This window comes from Anoplopoma fimbria, chromosome 3 (assembly GCF_027596085.1).
Source record: "Anoplopoma fimbria isolate UVic2021 breed Golden Eagle Sablefish chromosome 3, Afim_UVic_2022, whole genome shotgun sequence".
Taxonomy (NCBI): domain Eukaryota; kingdom Metazoa; phylum Chordata; class Actinopteri; order Perciformes; family Anoplopomatidae; genus Anoplopoma; species Anoplopoma fimbria.
In genome coordinates this window covers 19,108,668-19,134,959 of record NC_072451.1, presented here as the reverse complement: position 1 = coordinate 19,134,959, position 26,292 = coordinate 19,108,668, and the positions used below count along the sequence as shown (strand labels likewise).

Here is a 26,292-nt window from a genome sequence, read left to right as displayed (position 1 = left end):
GGTTTTCAGAGTTTCAGACTTTGATTTTGAAGAACTTCACTGTATTTCACAGAGCCCTGACCTCAACCCATCCAACACCTTTTGGATGAACTGCAAGGTCTGGCCTTATCGACTAAAATCATTCAATGACCTCAGTAATACTCTGGTGGCTGAATCGGAGCAAATGCCTGCTGCCAGATTCCAAAATCTCCTTAACGAGCAGGGGCTGTTTGCAGCATAATAATGCCAGTGCTTTTGGAATAAGATGTTCAGCAATCACATGTTGTAGACATACTTTTGTTTGGCTGTTTGCATATTTTGTAGTGCAGTTCTTACATTATTTGCTTATAAAAACAGTGAAATACACTTTTTTACATCCAAATGGGCATGTTAGAATATTATTAACAAACCTGACCTGACCGATTGATTCTTAAACTATTATACCGTACACGCAACATCTATTAGTTGTCTGTTAGTTCTAGAAGAGGGATCCTCTTGCTCTTTTTTAGTCATTAAAAGCCTTTTTGGGGGAGTTTCTCATTTATTTTGAGAGATAGAGGGTGTTGTATGCTGTACAGACTGTAAAGGACCTTGAGGCTAATTTGGGATTTGTAGTTTTGGGTTATATAAATCAAAACTGACTTGACTTGATGTTGATTTTGTATAATTAAGTACAACATATGCAAACCATGCATACAAGTCATTTTGCAGTTCAGATGAATCACACTAAGTAGATTTAAAGTTGAAACCTAATTATATTTTTTGCCTTTCTTAGTCAGACACGAACCAAACACATCATAGTTGCATTTTGTGCATCTTGGGACTGTAAGCCTTAGTGACATTGTGGTCAAAGACACATTGACCATCCTGTTTCAGTGTTCTAACCTATCTACTCTAAATCCATCTGCTACACAGAAAAAAAGTATATACATATGTAATAGAGAATGATGAATTCTGTGGCTCACCCTTGCTCCCTTCTCGCCATTTGCCCCGGGGAATCCAGGGAAGCCGTTGGAGCCCTGCAAGACAAGTACAGAAAAAGAAAGAAAGAAGTGACAGAGAGGGTAAATACATTAGATAATTGTAGGGTATAAAATAAGGGATAGCATAGTCTGTGTCCAGTAAAAATGTGACAGAGGCTGAAGAGGAAGCAGCACTATTTCTTCATGCTTCACTGACCAGGCTAATTAATAAAGAAACTGTGAGGTCCAAACATAAGTACTCCCACACAAGCCAGTATAATTCCATCATAGGACTACGGTTAATAGGTTGTGATTTCCCATAGATAAATGCGGACCTTATTTTAATGCTCAAGAGGAGCCCGAAAGGGAAAGTCTCCTCTTCACCACTTTGACACTTTCTGTGCGTATAGGTTGTTAGCAAAGCAAAATAGGAAGATAAAAAAGGCGTAGGAGCAAATATAGACAAAGGAAGGGGAAACAGCAGAAACCCCTTGATACCCATCAGCAATTTAGTTATTGGAATTTCGCAGGCTTTGCCCTCTGATAGCAGCGATTGTGCCAGTCAAACAAATACTAGGAGGGCAATCACTGTGGGATGAATAAAAGGAGTACCAAGCAGCTTACCAATACGACCGTGCTTTATGCAGCATTAGGTAGCAAAAATATGTATTCAACCAATTTAAGTAAAAGAAACAAAACAAAAAAAAAGTGTTTTGAGTTAAAACCATACTTTGATGCAATGCACATCTATAGTGCCAATTAATGTCCACATGCATATGTATATGAGGCATAATACTGTTCAGTATAAGCAAGGGCACTACACCAAGGCAGCGTGGGCAGAATTGCAAGAGGTAAACAGCCCCAACATTGTGGAGACAGCAAGAAGGGAGATCTATGCTGCTTAATTTGTTTTTCACAGAGGTGCAGTTATGGTAAACTGAGAGGAGAGCTGGTGCTGGACAAGCCTGACTTGCGCCACAGAGATAAGACATTCCACTGAAGCTATTGCAAATGGCATCCAGAATTAACGGTGGGGGAAAGCTGTTAACAGAGAGTGATGGGGTGCAGCAGCTAAAAACACAGCCAGTGGAGGGATTCATGCACAGGCTGATCGAGGGGGATAAAGGCTGCAAACGGACCAAGACTTTGACCCTGAACTTACTCTTGAGGACGATTTGACATTTTATAACATTGACGATACTGTGCAATGGGAAAGTGAGAGATGTTAGTGTGTTTCTCAAACAGCAAACAGCACTGGATCTCTTAAATCCAATGAATCAATTTAAGGAAAGAGTTCCAAGAAGTGATTTTTATTGTTATTGTGAAAGTTACTTTCAAATATAAAGTAAAGTATTTTTTAAATGATAGAAGATTTGATTTTTAAAAGAATCCTCATTTAAAATTCTTAAAGACAGCTTTATATTTTGTTTTAAGTAAGAGTGGCTGTCACAATCTTCAATGCTCCTCTAGAAGAATAAAACTCTTCAATTGAGGACTGAGGGAAAACAAAGACATTGCTTATACCATGCCAATGCAGGGTTGCCTTTATTGTCCCTCCTGAAACCTTTTTTTGAAGCATAGAGTCTAAAAAGAACATCTGATCCTTGGTTCCACTGGGAACCTTTGTGGGCAGCCTTTGTTAAAAAACGTTTATTGATACAAACAAAGAAATATCTTTGGTGTTTTGCCATTATTGTATAAAATATCCAGTTATTAAAAGAACCTATACAATTCTTTGCAAATTACTCAAGAGAATGCCCTACTCTGGAATATTAACTCATATTTTCTCCGTGTCTCTCCTACTTTGTGTAATTTGTCAAGCTCTCCTATTCATTTGTGTGCCACGCTCAGCTCAGATCCCGCTGACATTAACAGACAGGATGTTGTGAGAGTAGGTGTATCTGACCCATCATATCAGTGCCAAGCTGTCAGTGCTGACAACAGCAGAAGGGAAGCAGCTGCAGCAGCACATCTTGATAGTGGAGCAGTGACACAGTGGTCAGCGCTACAGTTCAAGGAATGCCAGACTGTTAGATAATGCCTGGAAGAGTTTAAGGAGGGAGGACAGCTCTGATGACTCCGGCAGGTGACCATGCCACTTAGGCTTCCTGTAGGTTTTGTGGCAAAAGCACAGTAGGTGTCTGCTTGTGTTTGTGGTGTTTGTGTTTGTGTGAGAAAAGGTTAGTCAGCAAGTCTTTAGAAAGGCATATGAGTGGATGTTGAACAGACAGACATCGTAGAAGGTGATGCAGTCACTGAGAGAATCAATACACATGTACAGTTAACATTCACATATGTATACACATGCACACAATCACATTATGTGCCTAGAAAAGCATCATAGCTTCACACAGGTTCCTCTCTGCTGCTGTCGGCACTGACAGCTTGGTACTGTTAAATGGTCTTTTCACAGGGCTTACTAAAATGACCATCAAACTGCTTCAGCCTGCACAAAATGCAGCTGTAACATTTCTTACAAACACCAAAAGAACTGACCACATGACTCCCACATTCAAGTCCTGACGTTGGCTTCTGGTAAGCAGAGAATTGATTGTTTATAAATCACTAAATGGAGCAAGGTGTTTCAGCAGTACGCTCTCAGATCACTGGAGATGAATCTGTTAGTAATAGCTACTGTCAGAAAAAACCCATTTTGAAGCAGCTTTTAGCTGTTATGCTGCTCAGCTCTGGAACAAACTTCCTGATTGTATTAAGATGCACCAACTGCCCCCAGCTTCATGCTCATGCTCTACATTTTAAGTTCTATTAGCTGATCGAGGCATTTTCTTTTAATCTTTTTAATCCTTTTTTTGATGTGTACTTCTTCAACCGTTCACATTCCAAATATCTCTTCTGTTGACTTGCCCTTGACCAAGACAATAAACACTACAGCCGGTCTTGATCTCTGACCTCCCAGTGGAGTGGAGACATGTAAAGGAAGAATTCCTCTGGATTGATTAGTAAAGAGCATTAATACTCTCATCACTCACCTTGGAGCCTTGTCGACCAGGGTACCCAGGCAATCCAGGGACTCCAAGTTTTCCCTAAAAAGGAGCGAAGTAAAAACAAAACAAAGATGATGAATTCTCATTGTGTCACCAGAGACATTGTTGGGAGACTGCAGTAAAGTTTACTGAAGCATTGCGAAAAGCAATAAACTTATACCCATAAAGTTTTACTTCTAGTGTGGGAAAGATTTAATAGGCTTTTCACCCAAATGTTAATTTACTTTGGTTCATATAAGACTTAGATGGAATCTGATGTAACTATCCTGTGTTACGAAGTTCAATTATTTTTATTTTTATTTTTTATTATGAATCCATTACTTCTGACTTTGATGCTGCTTATTCCTACTTTTACTGCACTGTTGCTTTCATTTTAAGCACATCAGTATGAGGATGTCAGCAAAATGAATTATCCACTATTGATATAGAAGTATCATTGCAAAGGCAGTCATCTGTGTGGCAAATTGTGATTTAAAGTTTAGTAAGATGACTGGAAAAACTTACTTATGAAGATTAGAGAAACAGTTCTCCTTTTTTTCTATTTCTTTTTTTTTTACATAATTTCTAATTATTTTCAATCATAAATTATCTTTGTGGGTTTGAATCACAATTACTCCTGTCTGAGATCCTTACGTTTTTTTATGATGTAATTAAGATCACTAAGTCAATCTAAGCCTATTTATTGTATAAGAATACAATTAATTGATCAGAACTCTTAATCATTTATAAGCTATTATTTATCTTCAAATTCTCAATTATATTTTAATCCTTTGATCTAAACTGCAAACAGCTTGTTGTAACCTTTGATACAGTAGTTATTTGTCATAAAAAGTATAAATACTGCAGCACCATGAAGCAAAATACAGCAAGATCAAAGCTCCATGGGAAATGTTGGCAACATAAGCCAATTAAATGGGACTGTTTTAGAGCTGAAGGGAGGGGGAGAAAACTATAATATGATAAACAAAAACTATAGTAAACCACTCTCTTTAGACTGCGTTATTTCCAGTTCATTAAATACATCTGTATTAAGCTGCTGTAAATGTCAGAGCAAACTTGACTCTGGTCTGCCTGGACTACTGCAACTCACAATCGCCCCAAGTTCTCCCACACAACTTCCCTTCTCCGTTCTCTACACTGGCTCCCTGTAAGAGCTCGCATCCAGTTTAAGACTCTGGTGCTAGCCTACAGGGCAGTGAAAGGAACAGCTCCTTCCTATCTCCAGGCCATGGTCAAGCCCTACACCCCCGCCCGACCACTTCGCTCTGCTGCCTCGGGGCAACTGGTTGCCCCGTCGCTCAGAGGTCCCTGCGGCCGATCCACCCGGTCACAGCTTTTTTCTGTCCTGGCCCCTCAGTGGTGGAATGAACTCCCCACCGACGTCAGGACAGCAGAGTCGCTGCCCATCTTTCGGCGCAGGCTGAAAACTCACCTCTTCAAGAAGTACTACCCTGAGTCTTCCTCGTAGTACTTATTGCATTCGTATTAGTTTGTTGCACTTATTGTATTCGTATCAGCTCGCTGCACTTATTGTATTCGTATTAGTTTGTTGCAATTATTGTTTTCGTAGTAATTTGCCTCTGCACTGTACTTTTGCTCTGGTTTATGCTTTTAGATGCTTGTTTAAGAAAGGAGATGCTCTTATGACTTCTGGTGACTAGTAGTTCTCTTGAATACCTATGTTGAATACACTTCCTGTAAGTCGCTTTGGATAAAAGCGTCTGCTAAATGACTGTAATGTAATGTAATGTAATGTCTGGATTTTGACTCAGAACAGCTCTGAAACAGACTTTGTATTCCTACATCTATTCATATATGACGATTTATACATGTATGTTTTCCCTTTTTATCACTCTGTAAAGCATTTGATTTCCATTTGTATGTAATTATCCTATGCGATTAAACTTGAACTTACAATCAAAACAATCGAAATGAAAATCCACAGTTTTACAATTGAGTTTTTGCAGGTATTGAATATTTACCTTCTCTCCAGCTGATCCCAGAGGACCAGCTTCCCCATTGGGTCCCGACTTGCCCTTGGGGCCCTCGGGGCCGTCCTCTCCTCTGGATCCCAATACACCATTCTCACCCTTGATGCAAAGAAAACAAATACACAGTGTTACTATCTTTAATAACCATTTCACTCCATGCAACTGCAAACATCAGTATTCTCTTCAGGGATGATGATTCACCTTGTCGCCCTTGAGACCCATGTCACCTTTGAAGCCAGGGAATCCATCCTCTCCCTGAAGATGAAAGAGATAAAAAGCTGTTAAGAGCTGAGTGTTTTATTAAGTATCACAGAGCTAAAACTGATACAGTCCACTTACATAGTTCACATGGGAGATACTTTAAATAGCAAAACAGACTGAACCACTTAAGTGATGAAATCATAGTGCAATTGTATGATGGCATTCCTACTGGTATGTAGTATTATTGGTAAAAGTATAAAGGTGCCTAAGCATAGTTTAATACTGACACCTAGTGGTCACTTTAATAAAGCATTCACAAATGCTGTTTTTAAGCCACAGTCTAGATTTCTCTCTGTTGCTCTACTGACATCTGCTGGTTAAAATTCAGAATGCCGTTTTCCATCTCTTCCAAGTCACTGCAATCACAGGTACGACATATCTGACATATTTTCACTCACAAAACCACTAATATTATGAATAGTAACATAATAAAACATGAAAAGCAAATAACCTTATGTGCGATTTGGGATTTGTAGAATACTTGTCCCATGGGATTTTATGCTAGAGTATCAGAGTAGAAGAGCTTTTTCACAACATTCTTATGTAAACTCTGAAGAGCTTCAATTTCCTGATAGTTGAGTGGAAAATCTATCCAGTGGCACTGAGGTTGCAACAGGCTATGATCAACCGCAGCAACCCAAGAAAACAATGGCAACAGATCAGTCTCCACTGAAACTGCCCTACAAACAGCCTCATTCTACTTTAATGTTCCACACTCCATTTCAGCTCAGTGGCATGAGGACTTAACTGCCAACCTGATGGGCTCTCAAGAATGTTTTATTTTTTCCAATTGCTGGATTGTGAAGAAGCCTTATTTAAAAAAGAAGGGAATGGCAAATGTGGATCCATTTGTAGAGGAGTGACATCTGTCAATCATGCTGAGGAAGGAGACGACACTGGAGGGACGTTTACCTTTTCTCCTTTGCCACCTTTAAGGCCCCTAATTCCCTCAGCACCCTGGGGAGAGAGGACAACACAGTCAGGTTAACACTCAGGGAAAATGGAAATGAATCATGGCAGGGTGGTATAGCATAACTAAGAGAGCTTACTTTCACACCGCGAGGCCCAGGGTAGCCGATGGACCCCATAGGACCAGTATGACCCTGAAAGATTGCAAAGAGTGATTGGTGAGGCAACATTGCATTAGTAGGCATCAGATTGTACTGTAATATGTTTTTCCATGGATTTTCAATGATTTTCCATTTCAACACTGAACCATCAAGAACCTATAAGACAAAGTTATGCACATGACAATAATAATAATAAAAAAAAAGCATATCATCAACTAATATCCAGTAGTGAAATATAATTGAACTAAAATAAAGAAGTGCACTTTGCTAAAAGCCCAATGACTTGAATCTAGCCATAGTTAATTTTAAAAACTAAAATGAATTAACTCTTTGACACATCTGGTATTGAGCAGTTTTTTTTTCATCAACTGACTTGTTCTAAGCCTGTAGTGTGCATCTTTTATGTCACATAATAGGGAAGATTAGATAAACTAATAGATGGATTACTGACTTGACAGACTTTTCTAAATAAATAGTATGAATAACTTTATGATAACAATGTCTTAACATGACCTAATTTTTTTTTCACCATGGTTTTCCCTTTTTTGGTGCCAGCTTAATTGCAGTTTACCACATAAAGGCAATTACAGAAACTCACAAGATTAGCCAATCAAATAAAAGTATGAATAGGGCAATTTATTGTATTCTATTTTTGAGCCATTTTAGCAGATATCATCTGAATTGTGTGGTTATATAGTAATAATAATAATAATTTGCAAAAACTGCTTTTCCCTGTGCAGCAACACATTTGATGAATCCTTGAGAATAACTATAATTGCACACTTTCCTGTAAAACCCAACTTAACAGCTTGACTACATTATACTTACAGCTGCTCCTTTCTCGCCTGCAGGACCTTCTTTTCCTGGGTGACCCTATAAAAGAAGTCCAAGAGATTGAGTTTATCAACAGTTGATCACTTTGTCAGGTGGTATTTTGACAGAATGATGTCAAAATGAAAAAAAGGAGTCAGGTGTGTTACTTACAGGAGGGCCATCAGCACCAGGAAGGCCGCCCAGACCTTGCTTCCCTTGAGGTCCCTATAAATAGAAAGCAATAAATGGGAAGTTCACAGACCGATAGCAGACAGCTGAGTGCACACCTCGCCACCTCCGACAGTATTGTGGAGACTGGCAATCTCATTAAATATCCACAAAACCACTAATAATAATAATACTTTGAGTTACTAAGTGCTTATGCAGGAGTCCTATGGTTATATGTATGTTGTGTGTGTGTCCGTTCTGGTGTGTGTTTTGGCCTTCAGAGAAGTCAATAAAGGCCTATAGCGCAAACAGCAGCGTGTCTGCAGAATCACTTATGATGGCTTGACTGAAACATTAACTTATCGGGTCAGCAGAGTTGTGGTGGGAGGACTGAAGGGGTGGCTGCGTTCCCTCTTTACTTACCTTTTCACCAGGAGGCCCGATCGGACCTTGAGGACCAACAAGACCCTGAAAGACAATCGAGATAGGTCTGTTATTACAACAGTCAGAAACAAAGTTTGGTTCACACATCTTGGAAACATAAGAATTCACTGATAAAATTAATTTTAAAAAGTTATTAAGTTAAAATAAGTGAGCTGTGTTATCTTCCTACGGGCCAATGCCTTCCCTAAAAGGCCTTAATCTGTCTCTAGCCAGGTTTTACTACAATGAAGTTATTTATTCAACCTGTGTACCATCAGGATAGGTCCCTACTAATACTTTCCAGGGTAGTGACGCCATACTGTCCAGGATGTGGGCGTCAGCAGGACTGAAAATCTTACCTGGCAGTGCTCATTTAGCCCTGGCTACAACTTTGGTTACACTGTTTTGTATTAAAGATGACTCCAAAATGGAATATTTTTCACTCTGCAACCAACTGGACAATTTAAAGGAGTTAGGTGCTATCAAATGAATACAATATGTCTCATCTCAGCAGCATAGAGAGGATGTTTATCAGAAAAACAATTATGTTTTAGCTTTATTTTGGTGTCAGTTGCAACTTGAGTAGAGCTAAAGAAAATAATGTGTGAATGAATGTTTGATTAACAAAACAGGAGTGCAAATGATCCTCTGAGTTCATTGCACTCCCTGTTGCACAATAGATATGGCAATGACGATGGAGCATGAAAAAGGACAGACTGAGGCAGAGAGCACTGGGAAGAAGACAGATGAAGAAAATAGGAATGAAGAAATTGAGCAATAGAGGAGAGATGGGATACAACACAGGAGAGATGAAGTGATCAGAGTAGATTATAAATAAAAGACAAACCGAGAGGAAAGATAAGACACTTACATGTGGACCAGGGATACCCTGTTGCCCTGGAGGCCCCGTCTCTCCTTGTGGACCCTGTGCATGAAAAGCAAAACAGTCTGCATTAATATTTCCATTCACAACTATTGAAACAATACTGCCAATAATTTCAGAAAATTTAAATAAATAAAGTCAAAGACTAATATATTTAGTATATAAGAGGGGCAAAACTTAAAGTAATTTGGTGCCATGTGTCTTTTGTATTTTTCCCACATCAAAATGGTTGAATTTATTGAATATATGAGAATGTGAAACAAAAAGGTGAAATGGCCTGGAGAAATATGATACACTGGCTCTAGCCAGTATTCAATACTTATCAAAAGTTATCTTTAGTTTCTATCAAAGCCAGCACTAAAATCTGGTGGCTGCTCAGCATCTGAGTCTGGCTGTAAAATACAGCTTTCTTTAAATACTCGCTGTGGGGTTACAGAGCAATCTGGCTATGATTTAAGGCTAATGAGACAAACTGGAATGGTCTGTTGTTTTGTTTCCCTGCTGAGAATTGGTGTGTCACAAACCAAACATATACAAAAACAGACAAAACCTTTGTGGAGCAGTCTTCTCCAGCTGTTACAACAAACACTTCACACAAAAGCTGGATTCAGAGAAGTTTAGGTTGCCTGACTTAGATTGTTAGCAGGGCTTTGATTGCAAAATGCAACGCTGGGCATTTGTCTAAGCCTCAAATGTAGTTAGCAAAAAAGCATTTCAGTTCTTCACTTGTAGAGGATGTCTTTAACAGATCCATGTGTTAGAGGCTGGGGTATCATAGGGTTTATAAACCCTTTGGGAAGCTTTACTACTCTGGATGCTTACAAGGGTTCTGTTTTGATTTTTTTTAGAATGTATCAAGATCAATACTAACTTTGACAACTTTAATGAAAAGCACACCATATTCCCATTGTTTTTGTGTCCTTTTAACAGCTGCTTATGTCTTCAGCTTAGTGATTCAGTGAACACAGACATTGTGTGGGTTTATCCAGCTGTCCTGACCAATGATATGTTACCATCCCACTGAGAGCCTCCAGGAAGCTGAACGCATGATGGGACCACGCACAGACAGGCTTTTCTGTTTCATCCCTTACTAGAGCTTCATCACGGCCTATTAAGTCAGCAGACAGCATAGTTCATTGAAAGCGTCTGACAACTATAATAAGACAGCCTCTCTTCTCCATCTACCATCTATAATCAGCAAATTACCAATGACCCCTCTTACAGAGGAGTTAAAGGTCACTGACCTGCAACTGGCCACAAGCAACCTAAATTCAAACTGATTGCTTAGGTGGTCTTTACACATATGAGCAGTAAACTTACCTTTCTAACAATCAGATTTTAAACTCTCACAGGTTAATATTAGAAAATAGTAAAACATATATATTTCTCACCGTGTTTCCTTTGGGACCAGCTTGCCCATCAAGTCCAGGAAGACCCTAGCGAGATCAGAAATTTGTCAATGAAAGTTGACATACCGCAGAGCTAGAAAACAAATGATGAGCGGTCTGAGAACTAGGTGATATAGCAGATGTACTTACACGCTGTCCTCCAGCACCTTGAGACCCTCTGGGGCCGAGCAAACCTCGGGGACCCTGTACATCGAAAACAAAACAAACACAGGTTCAAGAAAATAAAGAAAAACTATATTTAAACATGTAGTTATTCATGGTAATTTGCCTGAAACTATATGTTGGAAAACTGGCATTTTATACCGAACATCTGAAACGGATTTGACTGTGAAGTGTGTAAAATACTGACCCCTTGTGGTCATATATGTTAACTGCATGTATATTTGGAGGAGGGAGCATGAACGTTTCTAAGCTCAACATCTTAAGTAATGCACTTAAAATGATTGCACTTACTGTGCTCTTTTAACAAATGGACAGTGTGTGTGGGATGAAATGCCGTGCAACTATTGCTTTAAAAGGGCAACGGGTATGTTTCGAGTATGACAGCTAGCAACCATTTTCATGCAACTGTTACTAATGCAACTCAACCTATGGTGAATTTGAACTGAACCAGACAAAATGTGGCAGTTTATCATAATGACAGAACAACTCATTTCCTAGTTCTATTTTCTGATCTGTTATTCAGAGCCATTCTGTCTCGCCAAGGTTGAGATTACAAACGAAATTGCCCTTGCAGACAGGAATGTCATTACCGTTGCAAGAGGAGAGGAGGGCGAGGCTGTATGTTTAAATAATTGCCAAAATGAATGTAGAGGAAGGAATGAGGGGACCTGTGGTAGCAAAGGAATAGGCCCTATATTCTTCACTCTATTTTTTAAAGTATGGTGGAGTTTTACAATCCTGTCCAAATGTGTCATCAGATAATAACAGATACACTTACACTTTCTCCAGCCACACCTCTCTGTCCAACCTGGCCATCTTCGCCCTTTGGATGGAAAGAGACAGAGTGTGTCACCAAGGAATGCAGAGTAAATTTGAGAACAAGCTTATGTTATGTGGTGATTGATGCACTACTTACTCTTGGGCCATCCTCTCCTGGAGGTCCTGGAGGACCTGTCGAACCGTGTTCTCCCTGGAGAGAAAAGGAATATCAACTAAGAGCAGAAGGTAACAAGAGAGTCCACAAGCTTGGTCCCTGCAGCTAAGATAGAAAAAAATCTCCTTCATTTTACAGAAAACATAAGAGAAACGATGTTAAAAAGAGAGCAGCAAAAAAAAGGCAACACAACTGCCTATAATCTACAGTACACCACAATTGGCATGGAGCTATATGGTTTCTACTATTCATAGTGCGCTATAAGGATTTGCCTACCTCTGGTGGCCCTGTAATTAAAGTATAGGATAAGGCATGAAAGCCTGTCTAGAAATAACCCTCTGTGATCTCCGTCCTCTCTCTTAAGTTTCTCTATGTAAGCCCAAATTCCACAAACACCAAACTCAGTAATCTTCATCGGACTCCAGGCCTGGTTAAATGCAGCCCAAGTGGTTCTGGAGTGGGTTCCCCCTCTTATATAAGTGGGTCAAAAATGCTTTTGAGTTCCACTGGTTCAGAATTCACATCTGTCAACACTGGACTGTACATGAGAAGGATGGGAGGTGGCCTTTGAGCTACCAATCAGCCCTGATTCTACTGTAAGGACAGGGTACGGAGCGGCAATGACTGTGATCAATGCTGGCTTTTTTTGGGTCTAGAAATAAGAGACTGCAGGATCGTATTTTTGGAGACAGATAGAAGTCTTTAATGTTGGTTGTCCTCTGACCTTGTTCACTCACCAAAGCATACATTCTCTCTACTCTACTCTACTATACTTACTCGATGCCCTTTTTCTCCAGGAAGACCAGGGAGGCCGTCAAAACCTCTGTCACCCTGAAACAGCACATTGACAAATGGTTAGCTCTATCAATCACTTCTCAAATGCATCCCACAGACACTCACTTTATTTGATAACCTGGTGTGCAGTTTACCTTGGACCCTGACTCTCCTGGCATTCCTCGAGCACCATCGGCTCCATTACGACCCTGGAGGACACGCAAATGTCATGTCACATACATGGAAATCACATCAGAGAAATATCTAACTATCTTTAATGGTTCTGAAGAACAGACAGGAAAGATGCCATCATATTCTCTTACTCTCTTAAGAACTTACCCTCTTTCCTGCTTTCCCTGGGAGACCAGTTTGACCCTGAAGACCTCTGGGTCCCTAGATGGTAAACATATGAATGTTTTCAATACAACTTTAACATTTAAAACATTATTTATGTTACAATAACTTTATATTGAGATGTATAAAGTTGAAAAAAAGCTTAAAAATGAACTTGCTGTACAAAACAAGGAGTTTATCAAAATGATAATAGGTTCCTTGTTTTAAAAAGGTACTCATCTCACCTGTGGTCCGGAGTCGCCACTGTCACCTTTAAGTCCAGAACCACCAGGACCTCCCTGTTAACATAGACACACAAATGGAATTAACAAATATTTCTGCACTGCAGCCAAATATTTTTCATCCCATCATTTTGCTATAAAACCACAACAATCTAGGTTGGACTTGAACCAAACGCAAATCCAAAATAACATAACGTTTGATTTCAAATTTGGATTGTGGATATACAACAGAAAGACTTCCTGGAGCATCTTTGGTTGTAAACAAAGTCCCTCTGGAATTCAAGAGTTACATTCATGTGTTTGCATTGTTTTTTAACATGAAGGCACTGGTCGCATGGATGACACACAGAAAACCATAGAAAGGCTTTGGCTATTATCAGTTTTCAAGAAATGCTTGATAGATGATCCTGTAGATATCAGACATAATTAAGTACAAGTAAAGAAAACAGTTGGAATGAATAAATGGAATAAATCAAATCTGCTCACAGACAGATAGGGATGAGGGTGTATGAGTATGTGCTTATGCATGTTAGGACATAAATATTGATTGGAACTCTCTAGGTAAAAGAGCTTATCAACTTATGTGTTGCTCATAAATTGTGAAATTAATGGAACTTAATCGATCACTCTATCAATGGTGTGAATGTGTTTTTGCTTTTTCAAAGTTTTCAAAAGTTGACACTCACCACAGGACCAGATCTTCCGGTCATGCCCGCTGGCCCTGGAGGACCTCTCATGGCCAGCTGTGGATCAGACAGAAACAAACCATAAACCACGGGTCGACTAACAATGTCGACACATTTGCATTTATACGTGTCTACACCAATTGAACGTACAAAGAGCAATATTTTCTCTTCTACAAAAAGGAGAAAGGATTATGTTTGTTTTGCATTAGAAGTGCAGCCATGTCTACATAGTGTAAGAATGTAAATTCTTGTTTGTTTATGGGATTATTCTAATATTGCAAAATTAATGCGGAATTGATGTTAAAATGCCAAATGTAGTCCCTGTATTAAAGAGGGAATTTGTTATATTGAAATTGGCGCAACATTAATTCAACTAACCGAGCATGACACCAAAAGCAATAAAGAATAAAGAAAACAAAACACTAATCAAGAGCAAATTTAGCCCCTGTAGAGCATGTGCAAACTTTACTTTGTTCTTGTTCAGGGTTTACCACTCTGGTCTTTGTTCGTGTTTATGGTTGACCACAGTCTTGGACTGCCAAATACGTTGTCCGGGATTAATTTGCAACCTGATTACTGAATTAGCAAATTTGCTAATTCAATTAGAAAATTTGCTAATTTAAAGAAAAGCCATTTATGTCCTACTCTACACTAAAGACCGACTAACACATATGAGTTAGCATATTTGCGTTGTGGCAAGTGTAAGGTATGTTTTTCCTTGCAAATAGGTCAGAGAGAATTCAACAAATTCAACAATTTGTTTCTCCTAATCTCTCAACATTTGAAGAACTAACAACTCCTGCCATGTTTTTTCTGGTTTCTGCCTTGGGCAAAACCTCTGGCATAAAAGACAAATATATGAAGGCGACAAGTGCCTTACGAAATACTGTTTCCCCAGTTTTGGCAGCCCTCCCGCTCCATAGAGTGTTGTGAATGTGTGAATATTCAGTGTTTGTGCAACATTTAATGATCTCCATGTGTTCTCCTATAGATCACACCTTGCTTACAGCCACATATTCCAGCCTGTTTTTCAACAGTGCTATGGTTATCAGGACCCCCGAGGGAGTGTGAACATCTGGTGTGGCTTTATATACTACCTAACCTGACACAGGTCCAAATTTGAATTTGGAAAATTTATAGTATGAGGGGAACTTGTGAATAGTGACTCCTTCTTTCATTATTTAAGACACATTCTGGGCCATTTAAAATGTTTCTTTTATAAGCTTTTTTTAAAAATAATTTGGACCACTGTATTTCATTCGACTGAAGTTAAATGGCAGCTAATGAGAGTAAATTGAGGCACAGAAAGTCTAAGTAGATTGACCTCTAAACTGAGAAGGAGGCACTGGTTCATATTAACCGCTAATACTCACCCTAGCCTGAGAAAGGATGGCCTGAGCCTGAGCTTCCTGGGCTGAAACCACAGGTCCTTTGTGTGCCTCACCGCCAGCACGGAACTGTCAACCACAAAACAAAAAAGAAACACAATTAAAAACAAATAGACTTGTCTCTTTTTACAAAGTGAGCCGTCTAATGGTCTCCCCTGGTGATCAAATCAATTATTTTGTTAAACCAGGCTGTAAAGCTGTCACCATGCCACACACGCACAAACACACATGCATATTCTGGCATACAAGCACAGGCAGCTCACACACACATGCACACAAATATGTGTCGCCAAGCCGTTCAAAGGCTCAGTCACTGGTTCCACTCCATTGCACTTGCTGACATTTACAAGGTAAGTGATTTGTAACCCAAAGAAAATAAGGTTGCGATCCTTTGGCCTACTGGTGATGCTATGAGGTAAACTTACTAAATTAAGTGAGTTCACGGGCTAGTGCCTGAGATGAAGGGTGTACAGTATGTGAAGGTAATAAGACAGAAAGCCCAGTGGGCATGTGAAAAACGGCAGGACTTACTGGAAGCATCAGAATTGTACCTGGAGGACCAGGGACACCGTCTGAACCAGGAATACCAGGACGCCCTGGAGGACCCTGGAGAGCGAGAGGAGGGAGAGAGATTTAGGCTATTGTGTCTCATTGTGAATGTGTAATGCTATTGTTACTGCAATACTGCTTTTTAAATCTATTGTTGTTACACACCCTGAAAGTATTGAATTTAAAACATCAGCTATTATTTTGAGGCTTGTATACCAGTGTGTAACGTTGCTAGGAATAGTTAATTATCTGGGATATTAAGAAAGCCATATATTTTGCAATAAGATAAGATGATTATTTTTGCTATTTATAATCCCCTGAAGGTGCTTGCAAATTGAAAAGAAGAAGAAATATTATCAGTACTAAAAAACAACAGTAAGAGTGCAGAGACTGAATAACTAATCTGTTCACAGCACACCCCTTCTTTATCTACAACAATTGCGTAAAGGTACTTTGTTGCAGTCTGCATTGTTGTTGCTTATTCCAAATAGATAATTCACTAATCCTACAGAGAGGAGTAAGACAGGGGATTCAATCACGGGTAAAGTAGAAGAATGTGTTTTCATTAAGCCGGCCTATGGATATTGCCTGCAGGGGAGCACAGACTTTATAACAAGACTAGAAATCCGCAGCCATGGCTCAGTGGGGTTATTATGCTCATTGCATATAAACATCTTAAAATTTTAGAAATGGAAAGTGTAGACTAAGGCTGAGACTGAAGCTTAAGACAATCTTGTAATAAAAAAAAAATTCGGGACAGTTGAAATAGCGTCTTTGGCGCCAGATGAAAAGTCCTGGGGTCACCAAAGTATTCAGGATATATCTTCTGCGGCACATGAAAGTCTGTGCCAAATGATATGGCAATCTGTTCGAAAGCGAAATAATTGTATAAAAGTAGCTCATCCTGAAAAATGAAAGCACGAATAAACAGTTAAATAATACTGGAGAGCAGATTTTGATTTAATAAAAACAAAAACTCATTTTTAAGGATCAAGGCTAAGCAGTACCCAATGTTTCAAAAGAGACCACAATCTATTTAGCAGTCTTGTCATGTGCAGCAATCTCAGACTTTTCAAATTGATGCCATGTGTTCCCATCTGCCTTTTCCCTGAGGTGGTAAATACTCTCCTTCCATTGCTGTTATAGTAAGCATAGTGGCTAGCGTTAATGGCGGTCCCACACGGCTGGGAAAGTGGTGTTTGGGTGGAAAGGTGGGAGAAGGTGATCATGAAAGAAATTAGCCGACCAAACGTTGAGTCCAGGCAGATACTGCGCAAAGGAAAACCATAAGACTTCAGAAACGAGTCACTTTTAATGCCCACGTCAATCCTCAGCATGACTCTGAGACTCTTTCTCATGGGAGGAAATGAAGGGAGGGGGAGAGACTTTTTGGACCAACAAAATATTTTCTGATCACTTTGACCCTGTGGAACAATAAGCCTTTTGTACAGGCAATGTCTGCTGGTCATACTGGAGGAGGCGTGTTGGGGTATTTTTTTGGCGGGGGTTGGCAATTAAAGGGTTAACCACCAGACAAAGAATAGACTTGCTAAAAGGGCGATGAAAGAGGGGTGTGGGGCAATCATCACATTTGTGAAAAAGAGATTCAGCCCTGTGGAGGGGACAGGCACTTATTCTGTGTCGTCCAATCAATCAAACAAATGAGTGGAATGTCACGGTGCTGGGAAAGTTTAAGCTTCTACACATTTCAAAGCAAACTTCTTGAGGTTCTCACAAGTCCTGCTGCATTCAGACACAGCTGTTTCTGCCTTTTATTTGTTGGTATATTGACAGTTTATGGGCAACTCATACTCCCTGTGTGACTCCTTGCTAATCCCACCTACTGCGTAAACTGTGTCCAATTGTTCATTCCATGTCATGGAGATTTTACTTCACAGCAAGACAAATGAAGGGGTGTTTAAATATATAAATAAATATATTCATGCTGACTCTCACAATTCAACCATGAAGTTGAATGGCTAAGGTTAAAGTTGTTATTTCAGCAGATTTTATATCAATTATAGAACATTTTTACAATTTATATCAAATCTAAATTTAATTTGTGCACGTTTTATTCTTCTTTTAGAAATGTTTTATTAGTTATTTATTTAAATGTAAATGTTCATGATGTGTAGAGGATGGGTGAAGGAGCTTCTCAGAAACATCTGTAACTAACTGTAAAATAAGGCCAGTCTTTACTCACCCTCTCACCGTGATCTCCTGCGGGACCTGGAGGACCCTGCAATCCTGGGGTACCAGGAAGACCCTGAGACCACACACACAGACACACATTCACTTAAGCATATTATATCCAACTGCTGCTAACCAGCATTCCCACCACAGTCAGTTTATCCAGTGCTTCACATGCATAGGCCAACAAAGACAGAGGCAAAGACATGAGTTTCAGAAAGAAATAAGCCTAAGAAATGAAATACCCTCAAACCCCCCCTTCTTTCTCTCTCTTGTCCTCACTCACACAGAGACACACGTGTACACACATTCGTGTGCAAATACACATTTTGACTGTCTCTCCCAACTCAAGCTTCACTGGGCTGATGCTCTTTCCATAAAGACATTTTTTCCCTCTTTAGCTGTTCTCCATCTGTGGAAGGCAGACAGGAGTGTGGGAGAACGTGATACTCACTCCTTGGCCGGGGGCTCCTTGGGGTCCTTCTATAAGCATCCCCTGAAAAAGGAAAAAGTGGATACAGTAGCATTATAGGGCAGCCTGTAAATCCACAGGCAATGGAGAATGGGGGGGGAATTAGAACCAGAGGGTGCTTTGGGTTCGAGGTTGAGGAGTTTACTTTGAGCTGCAAACTCAAGGCGTTAACAAAACTTTAGCTATTTGAAGCTATCTATTTTATAATGTGCGTTTGCGTGGTCAAAGATTTGGATGGGAGCCTGTGGTGGTACAGATGGCATGGGAGGAGAGATGTTAACTGCTGCTGCTATTTCAGTCAATGTTTAGCCTATAGTGGTTAATTGTACAGGATGGTTCTATAATGAAGGCATGTACTTTGGCATTTTGCATGGAAAGCGGTTTATATTGGTCTGCGACCAAAGATGAATGCTAAATCTCATCAGGACATTAGACTTCGTTTTAAGTGCTTTAGGGAAATAAACTTGAAACTGCATTGAAACTGAAATAAATAAATAAACAAACATATATATGGATGTAAACCAGATCCCCAGAAAATATGCAGAGATTCTGATATAGAACTTTTATGGACGTATGAATCATTGTGTGCAACTGTTGGAAAGTCTGGTCAACGCTCATTTTGAAATATGCCACTCATCTGAACATTTTGTTGGCTAGAATACGTACCAACCAAGCAAAAGACAGAGTTCTGCTAGTTAGATAGCAAATATAAGCTTTCTTGCTAGATATTTAGAAACTAGCTCTGTAGCTAGGTAGACAAAGACTAAAAAGTTAGCTGTCACTTCCAGAATAAAATATTAAATAACAGTTTGGTGGCTAGCTATTTAGCAGAGTTAACATGTTATTGTTATAGCAGGCCAAACAAATACATTATCTTAAAGGCTGAACATTTTGTCTCAAAAAATGTACCTTTTTAGTTTGTGAATGTGACTTTCAACATTTGATGTTAGCTATTTAACGTGGGACACAAAAGTGCAGTTTATTATATGAATTAAAACACAGCAGTGTAATACTTCACTTACAGGCTCAATGACGGCAGGTTCACCCTTCTCTCCTTTTTCTCCGAGGTAACTTTGACCTCCACCCACCTACAGACATGAGACAGAACAGGTGAGCTTTTTACAAGGTAACATGCCAGACATTCAAATGTAAGGGTAGGGCACCAATGGTATGAAAGCCAAAAATAGAAATACTGCATCAGCAGCGGATGCCCTGTCCTGTTGGGTATTTCCTCTTTTATAGAAGTTACTTAAAATACCAACAAAACTGCTAAGAAAAGCTCATTAAAGTGTTCTGCATGCTTCAAAGGATTTGGGGAGTTCTCAAGGCCAAAAGCACATTTATTCTCCCTCTTTTTTCTTCCTCCTGCTAAAAAAAATACTTCTCAAGAGTTATTTTTGCAAGAAGCTATAATTTAGACTATGGTCTGACTCCTATTTATTAAGCTACCTTAAAGCCAGGAACTGCCAGAAGACCCCAACTGTGCACAAATGCAGAGGTCGATACCCGACACTATCCATACAATGACTTCATATGAGAAGAATTCCCAAACCACCTCCAGCAGTGTGTCCAAAAACCACTAGACTGTACAGTTTCGCCTGAAGAGGAGATTCTTTTGGAGAAAGTCATAGACTAGGGCTGCGGTGTGCTGAGATTGTAGAGTGGAAAGCTCTAATAGCGCGGTTCAGATTAACCCAAGGCAGACAGATCTCAAGCCAACATACAGACAGGGACCATGCCACTTCCGGCCTCTGACTATCCAGATCCTGAGAGAAGGAAGGGGGCTGGAATCAAGCCATGAGACACTAGCTCAGCAATTTCTTTCTTGTTTTGAATATTGGACCTAAATGGATTTCAAGAATAAACATGTGCAAAGACTTAGTTTGTCATCAGGTAATCCCAGCAGATCATTGGTATGATAACCAGGGAAGAGCATGTCTTTGATAAACAGCAAAGGGCACTGAGGCCAAAGGTCATGGAGGGCATGTCTGTGCTGACAGCTGGGTCGACATCTGTTTATCTGTAGGAACCTTAGATAGACAGGGTGTGTGTTTGTGCTTGCCGGTGTATTTGTGTTTGGTGCATGTGCATGCAGAATGCTGCAAGCTATAACCCGATACCATTAAAAACAACAAACAAAAAGGGCACTGCGAACACCCTATCAAAACAAATGCCACCAGCATCTTCTCCATCTTTCCACATTCCTGAACACCACCAACGTCTTTCCCCCATCCCACCATTACTTTTAATTAGCACTTACATTGCTCTCTCTGATTTCTGTCTCCGCTGGAACACCAGGACCAAACTCGTCCTCGTATGTTGCAGTAGGCTTGGCATCAGTGGGGCCATAATCGCCATAATCACCATATTCGTATGGCTTCTCTACAATCTCTTTGTGGTCATATTCCTTTAGGTCGTATTCCTTAAACTCATACACGTCAGTGGCAGGGTCCGTCTTCTCATAGGGGTCCACTGGGGCAGCTTTTTCCACAGCAGTGGTGGGATCCACCCCGACCTGTTCCACACCGGTGATGTAATCATCCACAATTTCCTCTTCATAGTTCTGGGATCGATCCGGGAAATCGCAAGGGGTTGATAAGAACATGGAGATTTGGTTAGTGAAATGAAACCTTGCAAACAGCTTCAATGATTCACATGTTTTTTATAAAATGATTCATAGTCTAGGCATTAGTCATTAGCACTTTACTAAATTATTGAATACCAACTAAGTGGAACTCCTCTAAAGAATTTTCCACTTAGTTGTGCACGCATCCATGTATCTTATTTGGGACAGCACCCAAATTGCTTCTGCAAAGCAACAGGAATGTGAGATGTCCTAAACTATTCAAACATTGATGTAAAATTTATACAAAATGATAAAGAAATGTACATTCATGCTGTAAAATACCAGCACAGTATGACACAGTAGTGAAGTCATTTAGATAGCATAATCTTCAATACAATCTTAGTCAAAAAGGTCCAATGCAAATGTTTTAGATGTTTATATGTTTAAGAATCTGTGTTGGCCCCAGATCGGGGGCACTAATATTACAGGAACAACTTTACTTTTTAAAAGCTTTGCCCTGTAAATCATACTGGGCTCAGCTTGTTGATAGTTGATCACTGTAACAATCGAATGCATCATTAGACATTAAATATTGACTGTTGTCTTGAGTGAGAATGTAGAGAAAATGTCCAACCCTCTAATCCAAATTTGTGTGTGTGATCTATGTAAAACAACTTACATTTGGAGACATTGCAAAAACTCACTTCATGGGATCTAATCATTATCCAACATTTCGTAGGCTGAATCATAAGAGGTTAATCATCCTTAACGGTGCTTCCATGTTCTAATGTTTTGAGGATTTGCATACACACGGCCTAAACCACCACATTTGATTCAGCAGTCCAATTGCGTGTATTGTAGGCTACAATAACTTGCAAAAGAATCTCTGATCATATCCATTACACAGTGCATGTATTGTATATCATTACCAAAAGTTAAATCAAATAACTGGGCATCTAACAACATCCATGGCTTGATCTAGGTGAGAATTAAGCAGTAATACCGAAACCCAGTGAAAGAATGTCCCAAAAGAAGGCACAAATGCATGTGCAGACTGTGCCATGTTAAGAGCTTCAGCCATCCCCTGAAAACTCAATCCTGCAACACACTTATATTAAAAGCATCCAACAATAGTCTGTTTTTTATTGTGTTCGGTCTATAGGCAATGTGACTCTATGACATTGATTAAAAGTTGTCCAGTCACAGTCCTCAGTAATCAGACAAGTGTTCCAACATGGGACAGTATATGTTTAGTTTCCTTGGTGAGCCCCCTTCCCTGTCATTTCCAATGAATGTATTCTCGAGCTGACTGAGGCTGCTCTATCCACCTCAAGGTGCATCACAATGCAATCGGCAGACATTTGGCTGGCGGAGCACACAGCCGTATTGTTTGAGTTTAACCCCCAAATGTTCCTCATTATGTTGTGCTTTATGTGATGGTTTAGCACAAATTAAGAGAAGATCGGCCAAATTCAGGATATGGCAGAAACATAGGGGATGCGTCTGTCTACTGATTTTCCATTGGTTACGGTTCATTAAATGACAAAGTTTTCCTGCTTCGGCCTTTATCCAGACTCTGTTTGATGGATGCTGTTTCTCATGGAATCAAGGAGTAGAGTGAGCAGTTTGATCTTAACGAGGCCTTGTTGGTTTCAACCTCCAGAGTCCATAATAAAAATTATACTTTGTTGTTTGTGATACCAAAGCAGTTTTATTGAAATTTCATTTCAAACCAGTAATTATATGAATAAGAATGTGGATTTTAATTGGATTGATGAATGATAAGACAGTGACGCACAGAGAATTTTCCACCGTGATGGTGGTCCAACCTTTCCAATTTCATGAATATCAAGAATACAAATATATTTTCTACATTATAATACCAAAATGAGGTTGTGAAAAAATACCTGGCCTTGTCCCGCGGTATCAGTTGGAGTTTCAGGCTGACTTCCGTCCACTGTGGAGTAGTCATACTCGCCCGGGTAGTAATCTCCACCCACATTTGTCTAAAATTAGGCAAGAACAGCACACAGACAAAAAGCATAACATATCAGAGATTGGTAAATACAATTTTAGGGCATATTCAAGAGCTTTTGTTAATGCACATAACTATTTTGTGTACACATATTACCCAAGAATAAAAAATTCATGATCATTATCCTCAATACATTTGGGGATCAAAACAAGTGATATATAAATTGTGATATATCTGAAAGGTGTGGAATATATTCAGCTTTAAGTAGGGTAAAGAAAGTTAAATAATCCAATAAAACTTGCAAGCATCGAGACATGCTGATAAAGCATAAAGTGGGGGAGGAAAAGAGAAAGAGAGGTTGAGAGAGAGAATTAAATATTGTAAATGAGAGACAACAGGACAGGGTTGACATTAACAGATCAAGTGCTTGTACAGTGTATATGTGATATTCATGGTAACAGCCATGATAACTTTATTAGTATTAAATGTTACCTCAGTCTTGGCTCCTTCAGTTGGGGGAGGGTCAGTAGTTACGGCTCCTTCATTGTAGTCATAGAACTCACCATAGTCATAGTTAGTGTACTGTAAGGAAAAAGGGATGAGGGTTCAATCAATTAATTAGTGCAATGATGTAAATAAGGCAGCACCATGTCTCAGAGGCATGTTGCACATTATTTACATGACATATAAGAGCTTATCATTTTTTAAACATCAGTTTGTTTAAACCATTAAATTATCAAAATGGAAAATAACATGTTCAAATGTAGTTAAAGAAATATCACATCCATTTTAGAAAACTGAACAGTTTTCCATATGGATGACAGCAGGATTCCTTGCCTCCATTTCCAACCAAACCCCACGAGATTCGCATGAAGCTATTGAAAGGTTCATGTCTGTTACCAAGCAAACAGCAATAAAGATTCTTGCTTGCTTCCAACAGGATGTGAGAGGCTAATGTGATGCCAGCAGAAAAAAGCATCTGCTTCTACCACTTAATTCTGTATGCCAACAATGGCCCTGGGGTTTCATTAATGGGCTTTTTAAAACATAAACCGTAAGCTGTCCTGACTCACCGCATGTAGGTAAATTATGGGGAACATACAGAATACAGATACAGGGCGTAAAACCACAGTTAAACCAGTCTCTGTGACAACATCATGTGTTCAGAGAAAAATGTTTGGTTCACCAAAGTATTCCATATTGAAATTTGAGAATTACTTCAAGCTAGGTGGCTTACTTTAAAATATTAGTTCAACATTTGGGGAAACACCCTCATTCACTTTCTTCACAAGGATTAGAGTAAAAGATTGATACCACTTTAATATCTGGCCGTTAATTATGAAAATGGAGCCAGGAAACAGTTAGAATATATATTTATGATGATGAATGATAAATGCTAAGCTTCGCTAATTTACTCCTGGCTCAAGTTTCATTTAGCCATACAGACAAATGAATGGTATTGATATTCTCATCAAACGCTAATAAGCAGATTACCCAAAATGTCAGACCATTACTCTGAGTGACTGATGTTGATGAGCATTTATTGGTACACTGCCCACAACCAATAAAATATTATGCAATTTAGTCATATTAGCCCAAGAGTCAAAGTTTCCTCCTTACCTGCCATATTCTTTTTTAATTCTACAAAAATGATGTAGATTTAGTTAACAGACCAGCCCCTGATATGCATCGCTCTATCAGCACAGGGATAAATATGAGTCCCTGGACGACTGCTGAGCTCATAAAAATAATACAAGATCCACGGCCTGCTGCAATGTTGGTCTGGCTTCAATTCAGCAGCCCAGAGAGCGAGAGGGGTCACACTAGAGAAAAGCCTTGGCCAGACCAACTAAACTGATTGAGAGGAGAGAAGGAGAGGGTCAGGGAGAAAGAAATATAGAGAAAGATAGAGAACGGAGGAAGGATTTATAAAGATTTATGATGTTGAAGTGCTTGGCTAAGCTGAAGGCCTTCACCACAGGCTTGGATGAAAGACATAAATACTTAAGTGGGCTCATAAAGAAAAGCTCCCCCTTCCTCTTTTTGCATCACTCCCTCTTCCCTTTTTTTAACCCAGCAGCAGACATGTGGCTGACGACTGCAAAGGCGGTGTGCCTCAGGAGCGTCTTCAGAGGCTAAGGTCAAAGCTATTGCTCTGTGCTTTTGTAGAAGTGTAGAGGTTCAGTTTAAGTTGTGAGTTTTGAAATTCTACAAAAGTGACTTCCTCTCGATGAAATATTTTTCAGTTGTGCAGGAATTGAGGGGGAATGTAGGAAAAACATACCTGTTATAGCTGCACATAAATCAACAATGAATAAACCACATTTACAGTGTTCTTAAAGCAAAACTAATCCCTGTTGTCTATTAAGAATTGACAAGCTCCTTGTCTTGGCGTTGAAGAGTAACTTAATGATGAAGGATATATTTTCCAGGACACGGTACCCACTGTACAGCCAATATTTTCAAATAGAGAACTGGTTCCTGATATTTATTTTTTCATGAACCAGGGATCTAAAGACTACTTTTCCAGGTACTGGGAGTCTGGCTGGGGAAGGAAAAGCTTAAATTTCCCTGGGAGTCTGGGCAGAGCCTGCAGAACTCGTTAGTGATATAAATCACGGGGCCACTCCAAAGTGGGCTCAGACTTCGTGGCAGGGAAGAAGGAAAAGTTTCCAGAGTGATCTCATCAGTTATTTAGTGAAATGCTAAAGGAAAATGTCAGCCGACAAAAAGGCTTGAACCAGCAAAATAAATGTAGATGAAAAGAAAGAGAATGCCCTGACACAAAGCATTGTATTTTAATTAAGAGATTTGGCTGATAAGACTACAAGTAATGTTTTGGAGCCGGTGGAAATAACATTATAATTGTAGAAGATGAGCTCAAACTCAACAGAGTATTTTGATATGTCAGCATGTTTTCACAGACACTAAAGAAAGTCATATCAAAGAAGACATAGAAACTCTTACAGGTCTGTCTTGGTCAAAGTACTTTTGCCTGAAGGAATGTTTGTCAAAATCTTTTAAGTTCCCATAATTTGCAGAAGAAATGCACCTGCA

The 26,292-nt window shown here is 39.5% G+C and overlaps 1 protein-coding gene across 1 annotated transcript in view; it reads right to left on the bottom strand.

The window, feature by feature from the left end:
* The window catches only part of LOC129111304 (collagen alpha-1(XI) chain-like), a 76,419-nt gene that overhangs the window by 31,826 nt on the left and 18,301 nt on the right, over positions 1–26,292 (bottom strand). Inside the window, exons 6-32 of the mRNA XM_054623435.1 lie at positions 23,728–23,817; positions 23,168–23,266; positions 20,955–21,257; positions 19,717–19,782; positions 18,677–18,718; positions 18,236–18,298; positions 16,015–16,089; positions 15,469–15,552; positions 14,096–14,152; positions 13,413–13,466; positions 13,174–13,227; positions 12,990–13,043; positions 12,838–12,891; positions 12,043–12,096; positions 11,905–11,949; positions 11,094–11,147; positions 10,947–10,991; positions 9,544–9,597; positions 8,673–8,717; positions 8,253–8,306; positions 8,097–8,141; positions 7,248–7,301; positions 7,111–7,155; positions 6,139–6,192; positions 5,929–6,036; positions 3,932–3,985; positions 945–998 (exon numbers count right to left, since the gene is read on the bottom strand). Coding sequence (XP_054479410.1) covers positions 945–998; positions 3,932–3,985; positions 5,929–6,036; positions 6,139–6,192; positions 7,111–7,155; positions 7,248–7,301; positions 8,097–8,141; positions 8,253–8,306; positions 8,673–8,717; positions 9,544–9,597; positions 10,947–10,991; positions 11,094–11,147; positions 11,905–11,949; positions 12,043–12,096; positions 12,838–12,891; positions 12,990–13,043; positions 13,174–13,227; positions 13,413–13,466; positions 14,096–14,152; positions 15,469–15,552; positions 16,015–16,089; positions 18,236–18,298; positions 18,677–18,718; positions 19,717–19,782; positions 20,955–21,257; positions 23,168–23,266; positions 23,728–23,817 — 1,860 coding nt within the window. The remainder of the gene's footprint in view (positions 1–944; positions 999–3,931; positions 3,986–5,928; positions 6,037–6,138; positions 6,193–7,110; positions 7,156–7,247; positions 7,302–8,096; positions 8,142–8,252; positions 8,307–8,672; positions 8,718–9,543; positions 9,598–10,946; positions 10,992–11,093; positions 11,148–11,904; positions 11,950–12,042; positions 12,097–12,837; positions 12,892–12,989; positions 13,044–13,173; positions 13,228–13,412; positions 13,467–14,095; positions 14,153–15,468; positions 15,553–16,014; positions 16,090–18,235; positions 18,299–18,676; positions 18,719–19,716; positions 19,783–20,954; positions 21,258–23,167; positions 23,267–23,727; positions 23,818–26,292) is intronic.